The sequence below is a fragment of the Vitis riparia genome, chromosome 5 (genome assembly GCF_004353265.1).
Source record: "Vitis riparia cultivar Riparia Gloire de Montpellier isolate 1030 chromosome 5, EGFV_Vit.rip_1.0, whole genome shotgun sequence".
Taxonomy (NCBI): domain Eukaryota; kingdom Viridiplantae; phylum Streptophyta; class Magnoliopsida; order Vitales; family Vitaceae; genus Vitis; species Vitis riparia.
The window spans coordinates 4,941,047-4,960,970 of record NC_048435.1 but is presented as its reverse complement, the minus strand read 5'-3'; the positions used below and the strand labels follow the sequence as shown (position 1 = coordinate 4,960,970).

General features: G+C 36.3%; 3 protein-coding genes across 3 annotated transcripts; all 3 read left to right on the top strand.

Annotated features, from left to right (window-relative positions):
- Positions 1 to 1,643: 1,643 nt before the first annotated feature.
- Positions 1,644 to 4,525, top strand: LOC117914100 (pentatricopeptide repeat-containing protein At4g14850). The gene is made up of 2 exons (XM_034829288.1): positions 1,644 to 3,335; positions 3,954 to 4,525. The coding sequence occupies exons 1-2, from the start codon at positions 1,747 to 1,749 to the stop codon at positions 4,417 to 4,419; spliced, it is 2,055 nt and encodes a 684-aa protein (XP_034685179.1). The 5' UTR covers positions 1,644 to 1,746; the 3' UTR covers positions 4,420 to 4,525.
- A 7,246-nt stretch (positions 4,526 to 11,771) lies between these two features.
- Positions 11,772 to 14,167, top strand: LOC117915451 (uncharacterized protein YwkD). Its single transcript, XM_034831048.1, has 4 exons — positions 11,772 to 12,067; positions 12,169 to 12,396; positions 13,662 to 13,737; positions 13,872 to 14,167. The coding sequence occupies exons 1-4, from the start codon at positions 11,984 to 11,986 to the stop codon at positions 13,913 to 13,915; spliced, it is 432 nt and encodes a 143-aa protein (XP_034686939.1). The 5' UTR covers positions 11,772 to 11,983; the 3' UTR covers positions 13,916 to 14,167.
- Positions 14,168 to 14,492: 325 nt separating this feature from the next.
- Positions 14,493 to 16,040, top strand: LOC117915450 (late embryogenesis abundant protein D-34-like). Its single transcript, XM_034831047.1, has 3 exons — positions 14,493 to 15,155; positions 15,238 to 15,528; positions 15,620 to 16,040. The coding sequence occupies exons 1-3, from the start codon at positions 14,832 to 14,834 to the stop codon at positions 15,779 to 15,781; spliced, it is 777 nt and encodes a 258-aa protein (XP_034686938.1). The 5' UTR covers positions 14,493 to 14,831; the 3' UTR covers positions 15,782 to 16,040.
- Positions 16,041 to 19,924: the final 3,884 nt, after the last annotated feature.

The window sequence follows — 19,924 nt, the reverse complement described above, 5'->3', positions numbered from 1 at the left end:
AATGTCTCAACCAAACATGTTTATGATTCAATTGCCTATTTATTTAAAAATAATAATTTAAAATAAGTTAAATGTGAGTTAAATAATAAGAAAGATTAATTAAATGGGTTAATTCAAGTCAAATTCGAATTATGCAAGTTGACAAAAAACGACCTATTTATTAAACGAATTATGTAAGTCAACATAAATTTGACCCAAACTCATTTATATTCAATCCAAATTTGTGGAAAGCATGTTGAATTCAAGTCATGTTAGTGAATCATATCAAGTTTTGTCACTCCTAATATTAAGTCATTAAATTGATTTATCAATCACCCTATTAGTCTTCTTTAAACTTAATTTGTTATACTAAGCAACATTACGCAATACAAAAGTTAGAAATGAATATAGAAGCAACTTTGAGAGAGTTGGAAAAAAAGTAGTATAAATAAACGAGACTTATCATTTATTTATATGTATGATTTCAAGCAATGTATATATACTAGAGTTTTCTAAGCCTATGTAAACTCTAGTTAGTGATGGTATAAATAAATTTGCTTAGTGATAAAAGGCAACATTAACTAATTGGTAACTAATTCTCTAACCATCTTAATAGAAGGCTAAACACTCTAAATTTGAACATTTTCTAAGAATATCCACATCAACCCATCAATTCAATTAATACTTTTTATTTCCTCCTACAAATTGAACCGGAGAAACAATTTTTAGAGGTTGTTTTATAAATGAAATTAATGACTTAATATTGCAACTTAAAGTTAAAAATAACTTTAATTATTAAGTGACAATAATTCAATTATTCTCAATTTCAAACATTTTTTATTTCATTTGCCTATATCCATAAGATATTTAGTAAGTCAATTTAATGACTTAATATAATTTCATTTAAATCAGTAATTAAAATTAAACATGTTTGACAAAATAACTTAATATTATATGTTGAAATTAATTTTTTATTTAAAGTCAAAATAGTTAATTTATTCTCAATCTCAAAATTTTATTAACTCATTTGTACGAGTCAAGTGAGAGTATATTTTACAATTATAACTCCACCTTCATGATTATTTTTTTATTATAAATGTTTTGTGATTATCTTATATATTTATAATGCTTTAAATACAAATGTTAACAAATACATTTATTCATTAAGATTAAAAAAATAAATATTAATTAAAATTATAAAAATAAATACATAAATTTAATTATTTAGAATAGATTTTAAATTAACTTTACCAAACAATTTTAATATTTAAAACCAACATTTTAAGAATAATTTAACTTAAAGTCATTAAGTAAAAATATTAAATTTTGCCATAAAAATATTTTTACAATCATTATTCTACATTTACCATTATTTAATCTATCTTCAATACTTTAAATATAATCTTTTAATAACTAAATTTATTCCTTAACATTAATAAAAATAAATATTTATTTTAAAATTAATGAAGCTAAATATTAGTTAAAATTAATAAATATAAATATTTTAATTTGATTTTTAAAAATAATCTTTAACTTAGAATAAATTTTTTTTAAGGAAATAATTTTTCTTAATACTCAATTTAAATAATTAAGCAATAAAACCCCCCTAATTAAACCCCGTGGTTTTTCAAACGACATTGCGGAAGCGGGTTATGCTTATCGTTGTTTGAAAATCGGGGAGAGGAAGATTTCGTGCATATGTCAATCTTCCTCTTCTTCATGCTGCAACCCCCTCGCCAAGATCAATGAAGACTTTGATCACCGTCAATGCCTTTTCTCAGCCCCAACTCGCTCGCCTCCCTAGTGGAATCGGCCGTGTCAACTCAATGCTCCCGCTTAGGCAGAGCTGCCCATGCTCAGATCATCAAGACCCTCGACAACCCCCTCCCTTCTTTCATTTACAATCACCTTGTCAACATGTATTCCAAACTCGACCTTCCCAACTCAGCCCAACTCCTCCTCTCACTCACCCCCAACCGCTCCGTTGTCACCTGGACCGCTCTCATCGCCGGCTCCGTCCAAAACGGTCGTTTCACCTCTGCCCTCGTTCACTTCTCTAACATGCGCCGTGACTCCATCCAACCCAATGACTTCACCTTCCCCTGTGCCTTCAAGGCTTCCGGCTCGCTTCGTTCTCCTCTCGTCGGGAAACAGGTCCATGCATTGGCGGTCAAGGCCGGTCAGATAAGCGATGTTTTTGTTGGATGTAGTGCTTTTGATATGTACTCCAAAGCGGGCCTCACAGAGGAGGCTAGGAAGATGTTCGATGAAATGCCTGAAAGAAATATTGCGACGTGGAACGCGTATTTATCTAATTCAGTGCTCGAGGGCCGGTATGACGATGCGCTTACTGCATTCATTGAGTTTCGGCATGAGGGTTGGGAACCCAACTCGATAACGTTTTGCGCTTTTCTCAATGCGTGTGCTGGAGCCTCGTATTTGAGGCTTGGGCGTCAGTTACATGGGTTTGTGCTTCAAAGTGGATTTGAGGCGGATGTATCGGTGGCTAATGGACTCATTGATTTTTATGGGAAGTGTCATCGGGTTGGATGCTCGGAAATTATATTCAGTGGCATTTCTAAGCCAAATGATGTTTCTTGGTGCTCAATGATAGTATCAAATGTGCAAAATGATGAGGAAGAGAAGGCCTGTTTGGTCTTCTTGAGGGCTAGGAAAGAAGGCATTGAGCCAACAGATTTCATGGTTTCAAGTGTTCTTAGTGCTTGTGCTGGCCTTTCAGTGCTTGAAGTGGGAAAGTCAGTTCATACGCTTGCTGTGAAGGCTTGTGTTGTGGGCAATATTTTTGTGGGCAGCGCACTTGTTGATATGTATGGAAAATGTGGAAGCATTGAGGATGCCGAGAGGGCATTTGATGAGATGCCTGAGAGGAATTTAGTTACTTGGAATGCAATGATAGGTGGGTACGCACACCAAGGGCAAGCTGACATGGCTGTCACATTGTTCGACGAAATGACATGTGGCAGTCACAGGGTTGCACCTAATTATGTTACATTTGTGTGTGTTTTATCAGCATGCAGCAGGGCTGGGTCAGTGAATGTGGGCATGGAAATTTTTGAGTCAATGAGAGGAAGATATGGAATTGAACCAGGAGCAGAGCATTATGCATGTGTTGTGGACCTGCTTGGGAGAGCAGGAATGGTAGAGCAAGCCTATCAGTTTATAAAGAAAATGCCAATTCGACCAACAGTTTCAGTTTGGGGGGCTCTTTTAGGAGCTTCTAAAATGTTTGGGAAGTCAGAATTGGGAAAGGTTGCCGCCGATAACTTATTTGAACTAGACCCACTAGACTCTGGCAACCATGTTCTGCTTTCAAATATGTTTGCAGCTGCTGGCAGGTATTAGCATTATTTGAAAACAATGCTTCACGTATCTTTTCAAAGTAACTTTCTCGAGGTCTCAGTTTCATTTACACCTACATGAAATTCCTTTGATATTCTGCTCTAGAACAGAAGATGCTTCTCTTTTAAATTTCTACAAATAATTATGATCCAGCATCATCCTGCACAACCATAGCGTTAATCTAGGAACTTGGGAGGCATGTGCTGCACAATAGTTAATTCATTATGAATTCAGTGAGCCCAGAAGGGGTATTGCTGATTTCATCAGCCATCTAGGTTTGTTCACCAAATAAGTCATGATTTTAGGCCTTACTGGAAGAGTCCCTGTTCTATTCATATGCAGCACATCAACTTCACAAGTACAAGCATGAATGCTACTGTTCAACAAAAAGAAATAAATAATGAAAAGGAAAAAGAGAAAGAATGGTTATGTTCTGATCTGTTTTTCTAATTTTAAATGCTTGGTTTAGTAAAAGTTCCACATAAATCCCATGTGCCTGGGTTGTGGCCTTTAGGTATTCTTTTAATTAATTTTCATATTGCCTCTTGCTCATCTGAAAAAAGAGGCGGCTGTATTTTTTCTTGTTAACTAATTGTTCTAGGAAATAAATGCAGGTGGGAAGAAGCCACACTTGTGAGAAAGGAGATGAAGGATGTCGGGATCAAAAAGGGTGCAGGATGCAGTTGGATCACTGCAGGGAATGCAGTCCATGTCTTCCAAGCAAAGGATACTTCCCATGAGAGAAACTCAGAGATTCAGGCAATGCTGGCAAAGCTGAGGGGGGAAATGGAGGCAGCTGGCTATATACCCGATACCAGTTTTGCTCTGTTTGATCTAGAAGAAGAAGAGAAAGCGATGGAAGTTTGGTACCACAGTGAAAAGATTGCCCTTGCTTTTGGCCTCATCTCTATTCCTGCTGGAGTACCCATAAGGATCACCAAAAATCTTAGAATTTGTGGAGATTGTCATAGTGCCATTAAGTTCATTTCCGGCATTGTTGGTAGAGAAATTATTGTGAGAGATAATAATCTATTCCATCGCTTCAGGGATAATCAGTGCTCTTGTAGGGATTATTGGTGATGAACTGAAATTTTTTACAGTTCTTCACGAATTGGAGAGCTTTCCAACAAAAAATAGTGTTGTTTTTTGAAGATAAATTTATGGAGGAATACACATTTATATCGAATTAGCCCGGAAAGTGTGCTCTTCACTGTTGACTGATAATATTTGCAGCTTCAGATTCAATTTCTATTCCCACAAATGCCAGTAGGCTGGACATCACAATCAGGCATTATACATTTGAAATATTTCTAAATCCTTTTGGCTATATGTTGTGACAAGAAAAATAAGAGAATGATGATTTCTCATTGAACAAAATAATTGGTACACAACTATTCCAGGAAAAAACTAATTTAGAAAAGTCAAACCTATAAATCCCATGATTGAATAGATTATTTTCCTAACTAAATATATACACATTGATTTGTCAATTAGATTATAACAATTGTACAATTCAACACTCCCCCTCAAGTTAGAGAATAGATGTTTTCCAATCTTAGTTTGGAAATAATTCCATCAAAAGTAGCACCATTGAGTCCTTTGATTAGAACATCTGCTAGTTGACTCCCTGAGGGCACATAAGGCATACAAGTCAAACCTCCTTCAAGCTTTTCCTTGATAAAGTGTTTGTCAATCTCGATATGCTTCGTCCTTTTGTGTTGTACTAGATTATGAGCAATGTTTATTGCTAACTTATTATCATAGTACAACTTCATAGGACCTTCCCACTTGATTCTCAAATCATCTAGGATGATATTCAACCACAATAATTCACACACTCCTTGGGTCATTGCCCTAAACTCTGATTCAATACTAGACCTTGCCACCACATTCTGCTTTTTTACTTCTCCATGTTATCAAATTTCCACTAAGAAACGTGCAATAACCAAACGTTGATCTCCTATCCACTGATGAACCGACATAATCTGCATCTGTGTAGGCTTCTAGTGTGAGTTCATTATTCCTTTTGAATAGAACACCCTTTCCTGGACTATCTTTTAGGTAATGTAACACATAATAAGTAGCTTGAAGATGTGTCTCCCTCGGATCATGCATGAACTAACTAATCATGCTTACTGGGTATGCTATATTTGGCCATGTATGAACAAGATAACTGAGTTTTCCTATCAATCTCTAATACATTTCTTTATCAACAACTAGTTCTTTTTTTGCTTTCCCTAATTTCTGGTTTGGCTCAATTGGTGTAGTTGTTAGTTTACAACCCAAGTTTTCCTATTTCTTTCAAGAGATTTGTCACATGCTTTTGTTGTGAGATAAAAATTCCATGTCTTGAGTATGAGACTTCAATTCGAAGGAAATATTTTAGTCTTTCAAGTTCCTTAATTTCAAATTCTTTGATCAAACATTGTTTCAGATCTTGTTTCTCCTTCTCGTCATTTCCCACAACAATAATATCATCAACATATACTAGGAGGGTTACCATTCCCCCTGTGGCCGAATGTTTGATGAAAAGAGTATGATCTCCTTGGCTCTGTCTATACCCTATTGTTTTCATCACTCTAGCAAATCTCCCAAACCAAGCTTTGGGCGATTGTTTCAACCCGTATAGGGCCTTTCTCAATCTACACACCTTATTAACTGTTTCATTTTTTCAAATCCTGGTGGAATGATCATATAAATTTCTTATTCTAGGTTGTCGTGCAAGAAAGCATTCTTCACATCATATTGTTGAAGTTGCCAATTAAAATAAGCTATGAGAGATAACAAGATTCTCATAGTGTTCATTTTTTCCAGATGAGCAAATGTCTCCTGATAATCAACTCCATATGTTTGAGTGTATCTCTTAGCAACAAATCTTGCTTTATATATTTCAAGAGAACCATCAACCATGCATTTCAAAGTGAAAACCCATTTGCAACCCACTAAGTTCTTCCCTTTTGGCTTATCCACAATCTCCTATGTTTTATTATTTTCCAATGCATCCATTTCCTCTCTCATAGCATTCCTCCACTCTCTTTGTGATAATGCCTCATATAAAGTGTTTGGAACAAAAATAGTGTTTAGACTCACAATAAAATTTCTATGTTAGGGAGACAAACATTTGAGTGACACATAATGGGATATTAAATATAAAGGTCACTTTGTGCATTCTCTGGTACCTTTTCGAAGAGCAATAGAAAGATTTAAATCCCTATTTAGTGTTTCAACAGATTGTATATGCAAAGATGGATCAGAACTTACCATGTCTTCATTAGTAGGGCTTGGGATGTCATTTTGAGCTTGTGTCAGGTCTGGAATAGTTGTTTTTCTTGAGTACACCTGGAGAAATAGCATAGAGTCATAAATATGGATAAAAGTTGGAGTAACTACTGGTTTTGACACATGTTCTGGAGCTAGCATAGATTCAGGTACTCAGATAGACTCAATGAAGGTTGGAACATTCTGTTTTTGAGTAAAAGGAGATGAAATTGAGATCACCACAATCTTTTTCTTTCATGAGTGAAGTCTCCCCTCGAAGATAAGACTACATGAAGTATGGTTTGTTTTCAGCAAATGTGACATTGGTAGATATATAAAATTTTCTAGAGGAGGGATGATAACACGTATACCTTTTTTGTGTAGATGAATAGCCAAGAAACACACATTTGATTGCTTTGGGGTCTAATTTTCCTCTATTTTGACTATGAACATGGACAAAAGAAGTACAACCAAATACTCTGGGTATGATGCTGCTTGATGTTCTGACATGTGGATATAATTTTGCAAGGATTTCCAAGGGAGTCTTGAAATATAATATTTGTGAGGGTAGTCTATTGATCATGTAAGTGGCAATAAGAACAACCTCTCCCCAATAAGATTTAGGAACATCCCCCTGAAATAACAATGCTCGAGTAGTGTATAGTAGATGACTATTTTTCCTTTTAGTGACCCTGTTTTGTTGTAGTGTGTTTACGCAGGATGATTCATGAATAATGCCTTCTTTTTGGAAGTAGGATGTCAAAATTTGGTTGAAGTAATGTCTTGCATTGTTAGACCTAAATATTTTAATTTTTACCCCAAATTGGTTTTGAATCATGGAATGAAAGTTAGAGACAACACTATTTACATCAGATTTTTGTTTGATTAAGAATATCCAAGTTACCCTGGTACAATCATCAATTAGAGAAACAAATTAATGAGACCTGGAAATATTTGGAATTGTGAATGGTCCTAAAAAGTCACTCAGACGAGGTTAACTCAAATGAAATGACAGGAGATCTTAATCAAATATTTTTTCCTTGTGGTTCATAGTGACATTAGAAAAAACACCCAAGAGGAGAGGTGAATTGGGTTTATAAAAAAAATTCAAACACAACAAATTCAAACAAAGCAAGCATAAAACTAAATAGATAAGGTTAAAAAAAGCAAAATCAGATTTTATAGTAGTTCAGTGCCCCTTGCCTACGTCCACTCTCCTCAAGCTCCTAACTGAGTGAGGGTTCTACTATACTTGAAGTTTCAACCAAGCTTCCAACACTTTTACACTTGGATTTCAGCTCTAATGGGCTCTTGTACAATCCTTTTAAGTATTTCCTCACTTAAAACTTTTAACACTCAAATAATAAGCTTAAATCTCTCAATCTAGTTCAATAAGGGCTCAAATACAACTCAAATGTTAGGATGAATCATAATGGTGCACTAATAAATATACAAATGAAGATTTAATGCACCAAGGAAAGAATGAGAGCTTTTGAGGTAAGAACAAGCAGACAAACAAATAAATATAGGTGTTCTCTTACTTATAAATGAAGTGGAACTCTCAATTTATAGGTTTTTACCATTATGAGCCAAAAATGCCAAAAGTAGCCTCAATCGGTCGAGTTGGAGGTCAACTGATTGACTAGCTATTAGGTAATAAATGCATGACAAGTGACCGTTAGGCCTTGACCGGACCTCGACCGGGAAGACATATCCCCCGATCGGGAATGCAAGGCTATTGGAAAAGAGATATGATTTTTGCATCTCTCAACCAAACCTCGACCGAGAAGATGTAACCGATCAACCTATATCTTAGTTGGTTGAGCCAATTGGCTAGTACCTTAACTGGTTCACCAATTTTGGCTCAAAAACCTATATTTTTTTTGGTTATTTTCTTTTCTAACACTTATACAAGGTCTTTAGATAAATTAATATGTCAATTTTGAAACAATTTGTCTAAGGTTCATTTGATAAAACTCGGGTTTAGATGGAAATGTAACTTTAATGCATAAATTGAGTTTTTAAAAATGCATGAAAAGATATAAAAATTCTAAGTGCACCCATGCATTCATCTTACATATGTTTCCTATAATTAAAGGTCTTTCAATTGTCTTGATCTTGCATCCATTGAGTTCTTTGATGAATTTCCAAACTAACACTAGAAATTCTTTATAATTCAAACCAATTAACAACTTAAGATTTGTTATCATCAAAACGTGATTAAGAGAACCCTTAGGCTAACATATTAGACACAAAAATGGGGTCCAACCTAAAAGACAAGACATCATACATATATTTGACCTTACTATACCGAACAATGAAGAGATGTATAAATGTGTATTTCTTGTTGGTGCTGGCTAATGATAATCTTTTTGGATAGAATCCAAGACGACCACCTTCGTTTTGTCCTGCATAAAAGAATGTCTGGAAATGGGTCCAAGTACATGACCAAAATTCTCTATTGTACCAAAATACTTAGCCTTTTTATGTAGTAACCCTGGTCAAGAAAAACTAGAGAAATAGTCACTACGACTTTTGTAGTATTCCGGGTATCGTCCTCAAGGACTGGCTTATGAAAATTGTCAATACTAGAATAAATGAATTGTTTTTGTTTAAATCCTAAAGTAAAAAACAATATGTGAATAATGTGAAACTAAGTAAAAGAAATTAAATTAATAAAAAATGAATACTGATTTTAAATTCAATTGATTCAAGTTTGGGGTTTTCCACAATCCAACTTAGGGTATAGAAATTAGAGAAAACAAAGGTCTTTTAAGTAATATGATCTTAGGGTTTTGGGATCCTTGGCCGCTCGCGATCAAGTTGAGTTCTATAACTCAAAATTGCATCAGAAAACCTAATTTTTCCTTTTTAAAACAAATTCCTAAAACCATAAAATGAATGAGATTGATTACCAATTTAAGATTTGGCTTTTTAACCCTTCCTACTCCTTATAGCTTTGTTTAGGGATAAATAACGGTAGGGAAAACGAGGATAATTAATGATCAAGAATTACCAAGAATCACTAGTATCAGGTAATAACCTACCGTATCATTCCCTAAACGAACTCACAAGGATAGGATAAAAAAAAAATGATAAATTGTCACCCAACCAATAATTAATCTCATTGTTATAATAATTTACCCATTGTCCCTATAGGTTTCCTATCCCTTAGGTTTTCATGCTTAAAGCCCCAAGTTGGCTCTTAGCCTCTCATGGGGGTGATGTCACATTCTCAATCCATAATAGGGTAAAAATCCATAATTTGAATAAAAAGAAACTAAAAACAATATATTTAATAAAGAAGAAAAAGAAAACAAACCAAAGTTCTCGTTTTCTTCCACCTTCAATGTCAAAAACTCTGGAAAAAGATCCAAGATCCCTAAAACCTAGAATTGAGAGAGTTTATATAATATCATCAATTACCTAACATGTGACACACTCTCATTGGCCACTTATTACAAAATAATTTCCTTTAAATGATTAAAAAATAATAAAATGGTGATTTCTAGTCGTGTGGGGTCCACCTAGGGTGGATGGAGTGCTCTAGATGCAATTCCCGAGGTAAAGGAGGCGGAACATCAAAATGGTAGTAGGTGAATTCGAAATTGGTGTCATTTTGAAGTGGATTTCGAATTCATAAGTTGAATTTCGAAATCATTTCAAAATGACCCTCCAACTTGGTGCAGTTGTCTTCAAATGACCATAACTTCTTCATTTTAGTTCCGATTTGCACACTGTTTAAAGCGTTAGACTCTTGACTTCCCGAGCTTCGAAACGATATATAGTATGTATATAATGGGCTCCAAAAAATGCTCTAAATTTGTCCTCAAAGTCAGAGTATATAATGTCATCAGATTTTTGAGTTCTAAATTTCCATGCAGCTGAATCTTGTTTCATGCCTCATTTCCTATGCTTTCTTGCCTTCTTTCTTACTCCATAATGGTCATTTCTTATCTTTCAAACTCATGATATCCTCGTCTTGTCTTTGCTTACGTTCCATGAGTCTTGACTCACTTATTTCCTCATTTAGCTATTTCTTAATCTTTCAAAATCTAAAGTCATTCAATTTGCATCATTTTCTTCCCTTGATCCTGAGATATGTCTCCAAAGTACAAATTAAACTCATGGCTAGGGCCTTAGCATTGATTTAGGTCAAGTTGAGTGATTTGAATGTCCTTTGGTGCACAAATCATATCGAATATGTGCCATTAGAGCACATATTTTGGCTTCAATCAATACACCTCTTCGAAGATTAAGTCAAAGAATTGACTTGAGTAAGAAAATGTGTTTTTTTGGAAAGAATGTAGCATATCTTTCATGTAATTATTTATTCTCACTCACGTGTAATGTCCATTTAGACGTTTAATGGTGTCTTAAATGGGATTGGTTGCATGTTAATTGTGACAATGATTGATGGTCTATGTTGTCTTGCCTTAATCAACCTTAACTATTGTGTTTTATCCTATAATTGCTGCATTAATCATGGGTATTGTCTGACGTTCAATCAATGCCCGGAGGCAACTTAGGCACCACTTTTAGTGTTCAACTTAAGCTCCCATCTTGGTGGCTGAGTCTTGGAAGCAAACGACAATGGACGCAGAGGACAACATGATAAAACCCACATTTCTCAAGGCAAGCTTATATTATTTCATCATGGATATTCTCATCTGATTTAGTTGGATGCAAACATAATTTCTTTTTATTATTTAAAAATCCAAATCTGGCAAAGATCTTATTCTTAATTCTACCAAGAATAAGTTTAAAGGTTGTTTTAAAAAGAGTTTCTAATTCTTATAAAAAATAACTTGTTTAAGAATTGTTTTTCATACTCAAAACACATTTGACAAATTTTTATTTTCGATGGAAAAACAATTTTTAAGAATTCATAAGGAAAACATATGTTTTTATGAATTATTTTCGATTATTTTAAAATATAGTTGAACAAATATAAAAAGTAAATAAAAAATAAAATATTATTTGTTTAAAAAAAAAATTGATTAGGAAGGTTACAAGGTTTCAAATAAATTTTGATTCCAAAAATATTATAATTTTGAGAATCATTATCACAACCTTTCTTTCAACCGTTTTAGAAAATGTTATCAAACAAGCCGTAATCATGGGGAACTTATATTCTCAGGAGCGGGAATAGCAAATTTACGAAAATTGACAACCCGACCGGAGATATTCTTTACTCATGTGAGTACAAGCTCTGCTATTTTTGGATGAGACAAAACAGAGGCATTGCTGGCTGAGAAGGCGTGTTGGAGGAAGTGGTAATCTAAGAAACGACGTCGTCGTTGTCCCAAATTCCCAATATATACACTGCCATCGGCCTGATCACACCCATACATAACCTTGTGCGGAAAGAGTAGGAGTGGTGAAAATGGCGGCAGCCCAAGGAGTGTGCATCCATCACATTGCCAGAGGGTCAGCCGACGTCAAGCGTCTGGCCAAATTCTATCAAGAGGTTCATTCTGAATTCGCCTCTCGTTTTTCCCCGTGTGTTTCTTTTTTCTCCAGAAAGAAACAGAAACTACTTCACCTTCTAACAGTCTATGTTTTGCGCAGATCCTAGGGTTTGAGCGGGTAGAAAGCCCTAATTTGGGGGTAGAGGTGGTGTGGCTGAGGCTTCCCCCAGTTTTCACTCTCCATCTCATACAGAAGGACCCTGAATCCAAGCTTCCAGAAACCCCATGGAACCCCTCATCAGCAGTCGCTGACCCTAAGCACCTAACCAGAAGTCATCATATTTGTTTCTCCATCTCCAATTACGAATCCTTTGTGCAAACCCTAAAGGTAACCTTTTTATTAATTTCAGATCATCGTTAATTTCTCCCCCCCTTTTTTTTTTTTTCATTTTTTAATGATTATACTGTTATTGGGGAATCTTTATCAACGATTAAGTTTAGGCTCCGTCTGCAGTTTGGAAAGCACGGATAAAGGGGAAAAAATGGAAAGAAGATTAAATTAGTTTGATTTATCATAGAAAATTCCAGAAAGAGAGAGAGAGAGAACTGAGTCCAGATCACATGTCTGATGCAGTACCAAATCGATATCATAGGCTAATAGCATTTTCCAAAAGATCATAAGTCTAAACTTATTTTCTAAATTTTCTTCATTTTCCCTTTCCTTCCCTTTCCTGTCTTCCTACATTCCATGATCCTAACGGATCCCTAAGGATCACAATAATGTGAATTACCAATAACTGTATCGGTGATGCTATGTGAATGCATTCTGCGATTATGGGAGACGTGTAGAGTGGATTCTTCTTCAAACTATTTGCCATTTGTACCTTTTATGGCTAAGGTAGTATTAGAATTTGATCAAAATTTCCGGCTTATTGCAAGGAAGATCAAGCATCATTTATGTTGTGGAACTTTTGTTAAAGTGGACATATAACTAAAAATGTGGAGACTAGTTCTGGTTTCTGCCACTTTACAATAGCTTGAACTAGGGACTGTGATATAGGAGTGGGAAGTTGTGTAATGAATGGTTTGAAAGTGACTTCCAAAGGTGTAGTTGCATAGTGGTATAGGAGGTGCATATGAGAGGAAGACAATAATACTCTGTTTTAAGGTGTTAGGAAATCATTTCATTTTAAATTTTACATTGATGACTATAGCATCAATGTTTTGATATGGGTATGGAATAAACGGGTTCCCCCAACCAAAATGTTACACTTATGATAGATTTTATCAATTGGTTTGGGTCTCTGTGAGGGGGCTGTGTTTCTTGGAGTCCCTGGCATTTTTTTGCTTTGCCTATTGGCTCATTTTGTATACTACCTCTGTACTTGGTTCTGTTTGGCATTTTTAGTATATTTTCATTGCCTATGGAAAAAAAAACAAAGGAGTGCCAATTTTGAGGTGTTTTTGTGGTTTGGGAACTTGTTTGTCCTTGATTGTCTCTGCACTGGTGGGCATTTGATGGAAGGTGTAGGAATGGCTGGAATTTTCAGAAACCACTGCATTTAGTTTGTTACTGTGAATGGATGTCAGTACGAAACTTGTGTTTCCTTCTTCCACAAGAAGTGGCTGAAATGAATGTGGTCATGCATGCAGGAAAAGGGAATAGAGATTTTTGAGAATACCCAGCCTGATGGGAAAACCAAGCAAGCCTTCTTCTTTGATCCTGATGGTAACCTTTTATGACTATCCTTTTTACTAGTAGAAATTTTGTTTTTTTTTCCTATGTTGAGCGCATCCTCCCCAATAGTATATATATATATGTGGCATTCACATAAATCATTGAAAACTTACTGTAATCTGCAGGTAATGGATTGGAGGTGGGAAACTGGGAACCTGCAATGCAGTAAGAAGGGCTGGTTTTTCGTATGATTGCATATAAAAGTATGTCCCTATGAATTAGAGTAGAAGGTAAATAAATATCAAAAGATGGTAACTTGTGATCAAGATGCCCATCTACAATTTATTAAGCTGTAATGTCTGTAATGTCTGTGTGCTTTTAAATATTGTTGGATAATTTTCTATCTTCATCTTCTTGTGCCGAGCAGAACATGTGCAATGAGCAATGAGATGGGAACAGTGAGGTGTCATCTTTTGTCTTTGATTGCTAAAGTTATGCTGCAATTGTTTTTTGGAAAAATTTCACCTCATATTCCAGGCCCAAATTACTTAAATTAAGACCCCAGGTAATTGGGGCCTCAAGATTAAATTGTACGTACAACTATTTGTTGAAAGAAAGGTAGTAGTAGCGTTGCTAGTCGATGGCAGCCTACTGGAGAACTAACTTTTGATGTCTAATGCACCCTTTATTGTCGGATCCGTATGTTTATACCCTATTTCAAGTTGTAAAAAAAAGGGTGAATCTACATTTTAATGGCATTTTATTTTATTTTATTTACTTTTATTAAGATAATCAAAATTAAATAAAGTACCAACAAAAAAAAATATTAAAATTAAATTAAAGTAAAAATAAACTCAAAATTATAATTTATCATTATTACCAGCGCTAAAACTCAGAGGCGGTGAAACCAATCAAACAAGTTGCAACGTGTGGGATGCAAGGCCCAAGCTTCATTGATGTTTCGCCCAATCCCTCTCCACTTGACACCTACACCCACGTCGACAACTGACTTTCTCCTTTTCTTGAAACGTGTCTGCATACTGCAACGTGGCACTGCCTTACTTACCCTGCCCGCTCTTTTATAGCCTCTCTCCATACATCCAATTCCCCAAACTCAAACCGAGCATTCTTAGCGTAAGACGAAGATGAGTCAGGAACAGCCACGACGACCTCAGTCCGACCAAGAGCCAATAAAGTACGGGGACGTTTTTCCGGTGGCGGGAAGCCTCGCAGATAAACCAGTTGCACCTCAAGATGCTGCTCTGATGCAGTCCGCTGAGACTGCGGTGCTTGGACAGACCCAGAAGGGTGGCCCAGCCGCCACCATGCAATCTGCCGCCACCCGCAACGAGAGAGCTGGTCTTGTCGGTCATACCGATATCACTAATGCAGCCGGAGATGAAGGGGTCACCGTTACTGAGACTGATGTTCCCGGTCGACGTATCATCACCGAATCGGTTGCAGGACAGGTTTCTCTTTATTGTCCCATTTTCATACACAACTACTACAGAAGCATTATGTTTGTTGAACTTCTTTCTTTGTTTTTGCTAGGTTCTTGGACAGTATGTTGAACCGACGCCTGTGTCGCAGATGAACCCGACGGTAACGGCGAGACAGGCTGTGATAACTATAGGTGAAGCACTGGAAGCAACTGCACAAACTGCCGGTAATAAGCCGGTGGACCAAAGTGATGCGGCGGCAATCCAAGCAGCAGAGGTGAGAGCAACCGGCAGTACTATCATAAGCCCAACTGGGGTTGCCGCTGCAGCTCAGTCCGCGGCATCTATGAACACCGGCCTGACTCGAGACGAGGACAAGATTAAGCTTACTGATGTTTTGTCGGTGAGTTCCCTAAAATATATCAATTCAATTGATTGGTGGGAAGTCATGTCGTATAATTGTTTTGATATGGAGGCGTGATATTTCGTGGCAGAATGCGACGGCGAGACTGCCGGCGGATAAAGCTGTAACGCGCCAGGATGCCGAAGGAGTGATGAGTGCGGAGATGCGGAACAACCCGAATTTGGCCACGCATCCAGGTGGAGTGGCATCATCTGTAGCTGCAGCTGCACGCCTGAATGAAAGTGTGGTGTAATAAACGCAATCAAGCAGAGACAAGAGGGTGAAGAGGCAGCCAAGCTTTTGCGTGGAATATGATTATGTTTATTAACTCTGTTGTTAGTGTTCTGAGTGTTTCAGTGTGTGAGCATCAGAATGAGAGCGAAATTTTACCTGTGTTTTCAAGTGTCTGTTCACTGTCATTTGACATATTTTGGCTGCATTGCAGCATGTGATCCGTTCAACTATGAGTTATCAATTTGAGAGTCCCCTACTTCTTTTTCCCCCTTTTCTTACAGAACTAGTTGACTTCGAAAATCTTTCCATTTTTTTTCTTTCATTTTATTAATAAAATGTTAATTCATTAAAATCTTGCACCCGGTTGACTTCATATCATGGCTGAGTTAACTGGCTTTTAAAATTGCTGGTCTGCCCACACATCCTTCTATGGACGAAATCAGGAGATCAAATAAAGGAATCCCATCGCTTAACTCAGAAGGAAAAAAAAAAAAAAAAATCCATGTGTGATGTCCATGTTAATTTTTCTCCTTCCTCTATTTTTCTTTCAGTGATATTTATTTAGTCATAATTTGGCACATGTTGATCAGATTCATTTCGTGTTCTTGAGTAGACGGTCGCCATTTACATCCTTCTCGTGTTAATAAAAAGTTGGGCCTCCATATTTGGCTGGTCACTTGTCCCTTTTTCCTAAGACCTGGGATAACAGTTTTATTTTTCAATCACTTATTTTTATCAATTTTCCCCTGCATGGAGGCAAAATTATTTTTATTACGGAGATATTTTTGTGTGTACGTTCAGCATTAAGTGAAACGGTAGGCCTTATTTTGTTGATGGATGCTAAACAATTTTTGACATTTTTGTAGGACACTTCATCGTATTCGCTTCAATTTCCTTTTGAATTTAGTCATTGTTTTGTTTGGTACTCCAACGTCTACATTTGGGGCAAACAACCTTTTAGGAGCTACATGACCTTCCTTTACTTGTTCAAAAGTTTATTGTCCTTGTGGGTTTCATGGCTTCATCTATGTACGACCCCGAACATGAGGTACACGACCTAGTATTTTTTAATGATGAAAAAGACTGTGTGCTTTTGTGGGCTTGTAAGGCCCGAAAAGGTACACGACCGACTCTGTACTTTTTATTGATGAAAAGGGCTTCAAGCCCTTGTGGGGTTACAAACATACATGCTGCGGGAAGAACCTGAAGATAAGGAAAAATTTCTTAGTAATAATAAAATCTCAGATGAGCAAGTACCAGGGTGCCTCGTAGTGTAGAATGTATTTGTAATTACTGATCATGTTTGATGGGAATGAGAAAGCACTGTTTGGTTGAATTGCTTATCTTCCTCTACTCATACTGTTAATTGTTTATAATGAACTGAATGGGTATGTTGCTAATAATGAACCTTGTGAGTAACCTATAAATGGTTTATATTTGAACTGGTAAATCTTCCCTACTGAGCTATGGAAGCTTACCCTTTTAAAACATTTCTGGGTGGAGTTAAAAGGGTTCATTGTGTTGATGCTTGACTTGAAGGCTTGAAGAGTGGTGCTGGATATGTGCTCAACTATATATGTACTTGATATGTTCAGGCTACATTGTAAAGCTTCCTTGTATTAGTTGTAGAAAGGAAGTACTTTCTACAACTTGTAAAGATAGAAGGAAGTACTTTCCAGTACTATGTAAACTTGTAAAGTTGAAATACAATTTCTTATGATGTGGTATGTGTAAATTCTGAAAATGAATAGAAATATCCCTTGTGTTTGTTTAAATCTCCATGAATAGATTCTTTGGACCAATTAAAACTAAGTATATTTTCAAAATAGAACTGAGGATTATGAGGAAATCCAAAACTGATCTTTTACGGGGAACTTGAACTTTCAAACCTGTACACCTTTTATTTAGGAAAAGCTGTGGAGGTATTTATCTTACCCCAAATCCTACTTAAGTTTTGAAGAAATCTTAACATGCATGTCTGTCTTTGAAATGAGAAAGTTGTTTTAATGAAAACCTGGTTGGACTTCTTCAAAAATTGGCATTTTAAAACCTTCTTATTCTTCTTCTCACTCTGGAATTTCAAATATAGAATAATAGTTTTTGTCTACAAACTGCAAGTTAAGAATTAAAATGTTGGGGTGTGACATATATTTACTATGTTAAGAACTTGAGCCTGCCTCCATATTTGGCTCTTCACATGTTAGCATTAACATGGTCACACACGAGCAGAAATAAGGGAAAGACGAGAGATTTTAATATGGTTAGACAATTAATATCCACTAATCAAACAAAAAGAAAAGGTTATAATGGTGAAAGTTTTCCTCCCTTTAATTGTGATTGCATACTTTTTTTGTCTTCACACACTAAAAGATTTATTTGAAGTCCCCTGTATGGTGTAATAAAACTTAACTCCATAATACATGAGAGTCATTAAATCTCCATCGAGTCATTTAAGCGAGACAATGGGCCTTCTTACGGGTCATAAGACCTTGATAATAATTTACTTCTGAACGTGCAGAGCCTTGTCCAATGGGGGACCTATATATGAAGCTTTGGGGATCAGCCTTGTTAACTAGGTTTTTTATATTATACATGACCTGAGATGAAGTTCCATAAGAGGACACTATGGGGGAGCTCAGCAACAGATTGCAGAATGGGGGACCAATGGACCATCAGAATTATGAGTAAAAGCATGAGCGCAGCCCCACTAGAGATCCCATCATGGCTATATTTCCATAGTGTGTAAAAACAAGGCAGTTGAGAAAGAGAGGGACCAGTGGCCGGCCCTTTTATTTTTTTGAAATAAATGGAAGTCACAGGGTCACCTCAGTAAAGCTTATTAGTATCTTGGACCAGGAAGGACGTGCCCTCGTGAGCCACTTTACTTCCAAAGGACAATCATGCATGAAACTTCATCTGCCCCAAAACCCTACAAAAGCAGCCAGTTTTGTTCAGTCAGTCTCTGGCTGCCATGGTCTTTGTCTTTCTATACGTATAAAGATCAAAGATGCTCGTTGCTCTCCAGGGAGGGAGTTACTTTACAAGAACTTCATACAATATTTTGGAATGCGAACACTTTTGAGGGCATTTGATCTTATGTGTGCAACTTTTTGTGGGGCCTTAAGTTGAATAAATTGGGTTGAGAGTAAAGGATCTCCTCCAACTTGAGCTTGTACTGCAGAATTGGGTTGATGCAGCCAAACACTAGCGATTAAGACGACAAAAGAGGTGCCGGGAGCGTCTGTGCGAGTTGGAGAGTACATTGGGTCCCGGTTACTAGCTGCTTCAATTTTGGTAAATAATGGTGGCCACTGGCTATGCTATGCAGTGTGCTGATATAGACATTGTAAACCAAGACAAGAAAGATAGTCAGCTTCTTGGAGCACTGACACCATGCATGTTAAGTCCGCTCAAGTCAAGTTTCCAGGCGAATCTCTGATTTTTAACCCTGGCTAAACTGGGTATCTTTTAAAAAAACTTCAAACTTCATGCAATTCTGAACCACTTGATTCAGAGGAACCCAATACCTTGGTAACAAAATCTGATATGGCAAATGACACCCTGCAACAAGTACGTACCGCAGAGACCCAATCCAAATCTCATTTAGAAAATTAAGTTGGATTATAAGGACCATTTCTAATCATATAGATATTATTTGTTATGTGCTCTAAAATGATCCTCACGGATTTTTAATGCATCTATAAGGCTAAAAGGGACTCATAGCCAAAAAAATTTTCCTTTATCTAATCTGATGTGAGATGTCACAATTATCCATCATATAAACACAATATTTTTATTATGCCCTGTGAGATTGTTGAGTCAAATAAGCATATCCCTTATGATGCCAAATAAACCCTCATATTAGGGTCAAGGTCGACGATCAACTCTAATATCATTTATAACAACGGTTCTCAACCCTGTACATATTATCCCTCTTAAGCTCAAAGACTTTTATGACTTTAAATTGCATATATAAAGTAAATAAAAGTCATAACCAAGAACTTCTTCCCCATCCTATATGGAATATTACAAAGATTATTTCGAAAATTACGGTGAAATCAATGCTTCAATTGATTATGCCACTAAAAACTTCTTCAAATTATTCCCTACATTTTGATGGGCAGATAAAATTGCAATATAATGTCACACATCAGGCTCCATA

Excerpts from the sequence above, each read along its gene's own strand:
- LOC117914100 (XM_034829288.1), top strand. The coding sequence starts at position 1,747 with ATGCCTTTTCTCAGCCCCAACTCGCTCGCCTCCCTAGTGGAATCGGCC. Across the intron at positions 3,336-3,953 it reads ATGTTTGCAGCTGCTGGCAG|GTGGGAAGAAGCCACACTTG; the intron begins GTATTAGCATTA and ends AAATAAATGCAG.
- LOC117915450 (XM_034831047.1), top strand. The coding sequence starts at position 14,832 with ATGAGTCAGGAACAGCCACGACGACCTCAGTCCGACCAAGAGCCAATA. Across the intron at positions 15,156-15,237 it reads CCGAATCGGTTGCAGGACAG|GTTCTTGGACAGTATGTTGA; the intron begins GTTTCTCTTTAT and ends TGTTTTTGCTAG. Across the intron at positions 15,529-15,619 it reads AGCTTACTGATGTTTTGTCG|AATGCGACGGCGAGACTGCC; the intron begins GTGAGTTCCCTA and ends ATTTCGTGGCAG.
- LOC117915451 (XM_034831048.1), top strand. The coding sequence starts at position 11,984 with ATGGCGGCAGCCCAAGGAGTGTGCATCCATCACATTGCCAGAGGGTCA. Across the intron at positions 12,068-12,168 it reads TGGCCAAATTCTATCAAGAG|ATCCTAGGGTTTGAGCGGGT; the intron begins GTTCATTCTGAA and ends TGTTTTGCGCAG. Across the intron at positions 12,397-13,661 it reads CCTTTGTGCAAACCCTAAAG|GAAAAGGGAATAGAGATTTT; the intron begins GTAACCTTTTTA and ends TCATGCATGCAG.